General features: G+C 42.9%; 1 protein-coding gene across 3 annotated transcripts in view; it reads left to right on the plus strand.

Moving 5' to 3' along the window:
• The window catches only part of CBR4 (carbonyl reductase 4), a 22,633-nt gene that overhangs the window by 5,125 nt on the left and 13,165 nt on the right, over window positions 1-4,343 (plus strand). For all 3 annotated transcript variants that reach the window (XM_010852788.1, XM_010852789.1, XM_010852787.1), the window contains one exon: window positions 2,195-2,329. In XM_010852788.1, coding sequence (XP_010851090.1) covers window positions 2,195-2,329 — 135 coding nt within the window. The remainder of the gene's footprint in view (window positions 1-2,194; window positions 2,330-4,343) is intronic.

Genomic DNA, 4,343 nt, shown 5'->3' on the forward strand with positions numbered 1-4,343 from the left:
AGTAGGAAAATTCAGTGGAGAAAAGAGGCTGAGTAGCTTGGTTTACGCGGGAGACCAATAAAACTTCAAGACAAGAAGTTTGCACCACTTACGTAGGCCGCAGGCGTCCTTCCGTTCTCCCGAAGGAGAGGACACACTGAGGCCTCCCCGGTCGGATCTTAGAAGCCCAGGCATAATTAGTAAGCATGGTGGGTTCCGCGCTCCAGATGGAGACTCAACCAGAGTGAGAGAGCGACATGGGGAGACCAGTATTTCGAGAAACTGATCCCAATTCTTTATTTTCCATGGTCTACTTTTATACACTGAGATGTTATGCAAAAGTCACGTGGGGACAGCAGTCCTGACTTTTATCAAAGTCAGGTGCTTCACACAAATGTATACAGAGGTCTTAGGGGTGTTACATCATCTTCTGGCCAGGGGGGGCCTGCTGACAATTTACGACCCTCTCGTGACAACGGTCAGTCAACCAGGACACTTATTTCTCCAGGGGTGATTATTCTTAAAACAGACGCCACCCAAATAAAGTTACATTCCTATAGGGTGATGGTGTAGTGGGTTTTAGTTCAGGAAAGAATTTACTTAGCCTAAGGTCTAACGTGATTAATATCAAAGGTTAATACTTATTTCTTCTATATATTCATTAATGTGTGTAAGGGCAGGGGATGTGGAGACTTAGCAACAAACATTGGCTCAACAAATGAAAAACCCTTCACCAATACAATTTCTAATCAGCCCATTATACTTATACTAATAGTTTTCTAACTTTTCTAAGGAACCTGTTTTTAGAAGGTTTAAAGCATCTCGTGCCTCTCACGGTTGGGAGGCTGTGAGCAATCACATGTGGCCGGACAAGCCTGTCAGGCAGGCTAGAGAACCTTCAGAGGAGTTTGTAGGTTAAAACACTCTTATCACGCCCAGGAATTATTATTAACTGGAGCTCTAGGTTAACTCCTTCTCCGAAAGAGGTGGTGGGGGACAGACCCCCGTAAAGTCAGAGATGTAGGTGAGAGCACAAAGTAGTAAAGTAGGCAGGCTCTGGTTATGGGGGTAGATGCTCGAGGAGTTCCAGGGGGACTCCTGAGGCTCGATCCCGCCTTTGCGTATGTCGAGCCTCCTTCCTCATGACCTTTGTCACGGGCGGAGTACCTCACTCTGGCCCCCAACACAGGTCCTCCCCACCATTCTATGCAAAACAAAGAACTCTCTCACCCAAAGAAAAAAGTGGACATCAAGGTTGATTATGACCAGCTCCTAGCCAGTCCAGCCTCTGGCCGATCTCCAGAATTCTTTGCCCCAGCCATTTAAGAGATAACTACTCTGAACAACCTTGGACAAGAACAGGTCTCCTTAAGACAGTAGCTTTCCACATACATGCCTGTATATACTTACTCTTTTCTTGGGTTAGTGCAGCAGCTCACTAATCGGAATGCTGCCCCTTTTCGCCTCATTAAAGGTGATCTGTTCTTGTAAAGTGCCAGTCTGGTTCTTTTTCTGAACCTCGCCTTCTCTAACTCCCTTACTCTACATTACATATACAGGTCATTGATGAAGAAAATGACTTCCCCAATTTCTGTTCTGCAAGAATTTATTTGCATACAGTTGATACTTGGGTTATAAGTTATTCTTTCATATTCATATAATTGAGCCATCCAAGAATCTTTAACTAGGCAGTACAAGTTGAACATCTCTGAAAGTAACTAAATTACAATTTTAAAAAAAGTTTACAGTAGAAGCTTTGTTAATTTAATCAACAGTAGTTGAAATTTAGTAAAATTTATCTTCAAATGAACTGTTTTTTAGCTGGAAATAAAAACTTCGTGCAATGTCATAAAATCAGTCTTTACCTGGCTTGTCTGTTCTGGTTTTAACCTCTTCCTCCTGGAAGCCTCTATAAACTCTGTAGGCTTTTTATCATGCTCCACCTCCTCAGAGATGAGCATGAGTGCTGTCATTTAGTGGATCAGTTCTCAGCCCCTGCCTAGTCCTCCGGGTTCTACATGAGCTTCTTTCGGCTCCTGTTTCTGAGCAGACTCTAAGTCTTGCTACTCAAATGACAATGGTTAGAATTCCTCATTTTAGCAAAAGACGAGGTAAGGGTTTGTACCTTGTTTGTTTACTATAGACTATCTATCTGAACGTGCAGAATAATAACCCTATGAATGTAGTTTGAATTTGTTCTCATTTCTTTTTCTAGGAAGTGTTGTTGGTTTAAAAGGCAATTCCGGCCAGTCTGTATACAGTGCCAGTAAAGGAGGATTAGTCGGATTTTCACGTGCTCTTGCCAAAGAAGTAGCAAAAAAGAAAATTAGAGTGAATGTAGTTGCACCAGGTGAGTGGAAACTTTTTTCTTTTAATTTATGTGAATTTATGGTTTTATAAATGGAGAAGGCAATGGCAACCCACTCCAGTACTCTTGCCTGGAAAATCCCATGGACAGAGGAGCCTGGTAGGCTGCAGACCATGGGGTCGCTAAGTCGAACACGACTGAGTGACTTCACTTTCACTTTTCGCTTTCGTGCACTGGAGAAGGAAATGGCAACCCACTCCAGTGTTCTTGCCTGGAGAATCCCAGGGACGGGGGAGCCTGGTGGACTGCCATCTCTGGGGTCGCACAGAGTCGGACATGACTGAAGCGACTTAGCAGCATGGTTTTATAAAATAATAGCAAAGACCGGTCTTGTGTCTGTAAGCACTTCTCAGGGGGTTGGGACAGGAGCCGGGACCCCACAAAGAACATGGAGCATGGTGGTGGGGGGGGTTGAACTCTGTCTGATGGGGCTGGGGGCCAAGACTCAGGCCAGGCATGCTGTATCTGTGCTGGACACAAGAGAAACTCCCCATTTAAAAGTCAGGCATAACTTGGAACTCTCAAGAACTGAATGTATGAATGTCAGGTAAGTGGGATGAGGCGTATTGGTGACGTATATACTGCAGTTGAGCCCAAGTTGTACCCCTTGGCAGAACTGTTTGCATTTTAATTGTCTTTGTCCTCTTTAGGGATGTGTTATCTGTTTGCTGCTCACGAGGATACAGTGTTTGCTAATTTAGACGTTGTCAGTTTGTCAAAGCAGAACTTCAAACAATGCATCCATTCCCTAACATAGTCCCTGCATCTAGATTAAAGAAATAACACGTCTTTATATTTAAAATATCTGAATAGCACTGTCATACAGTGTGCTTTTCATAACAGTACGAATCAGAGGAGGTAATCCAACAAGGCTGCCTTGGTGATGTCCTTTGCACATTTCATGACATAATTGCCTGCAGTAACTGACTTACTGATAACCTGAGAGACTGCGGGTTTGGTTCCAGACACCCCAGTAGAGCTTGTATCACGGTAAAGCAATCAGCAAACCTTGTTTCTCAGTGCATATTAAAATTATGTTTATACTATTAAATGTGCAGTAACACTGCATCTAAAAAACCAATGTTCATACTTTAATTTAAAAATACCACAAGATCCTCTTTGACCCATCTCCTAAAGTAATGGAAATTAAAAAAAAAAAAGCAAATGGGACCTAATTAACTTGAAAGCTTTTGCACAGCAAAAGACACTATAAATAAGATGGAAAGGCAACCCTCAGAATGGGAGAAAATAATTGCAAACAACTGACAAAGAATTAATCTCTAAAATATATAAGCAGTTCATGCAGCTCAATATGGGAAAAACAAACAACCCAATCAAAAAATGAGCAGAAGACCTAAACAGACATTTCTGCAAAGAAGACATCCAGATGAGCAATAAATATGTGAAAATACGCGCCACATTGCTCAGTAAGACACACGTACCCCAGTGTTCACTGTAGCACTATTTACAGTAGCTAGGACATGGAAGCAACCTAGATGTGAATCAACATCTGAATGGATAAAGAAGCTGAGGTACATATCAGTTCAGTTGTTTAGTAGTTCCGACTCTTTGTGACCCCCATGGACTACAGCATGCCAGGCTTCCCTGTCCATCACCAACTCCCGGAGCCTACATAAACCCATGTCCATCACACTGGTGATGCCATCCAACCATTTCCTCCTCTGTCGTCCCCTTCTCCTCCCACCTTCAATCTTTTCCAGCATCAGGGTCTTTTCCAGTGAGTCGGTTTTTAGCATCAGGTGGCCAAAGTATTGGAGTTTCAGCTTCAGCATCAGTCCTTCCAATGAATATTCAGGACTGATTTCCTTTAGGATGAACTGGTTGGATCCTGGTTGGATCTCCTTGCAGTCCAAGGAACTTTTGAGTCTTCTCCAACACCACAGTTCAAAAGCATCAGTTCTTTAGAGCTCAGCTTTCTTTATAGTCCAACTCTCACATCCATACATGACTACTGGAAAAACTATAGCTTTGACTA

The sequence above is a fragment of the Bison bison genome, unplaced genomic scaffold, assembly GCF_000754665.1.
Source record: "Bison bison bison isolate TAMUID 2011002044 unplaced genomic scaffold, Bison_UMD1.0 scf7180017864316, whole genome shotgun sequence".
Lineage (NCBI taxonomy): Eukaryota > Metazoa > Chordata > Mammalia > Artiodactyla > Bovidae > Bison > Bison bison.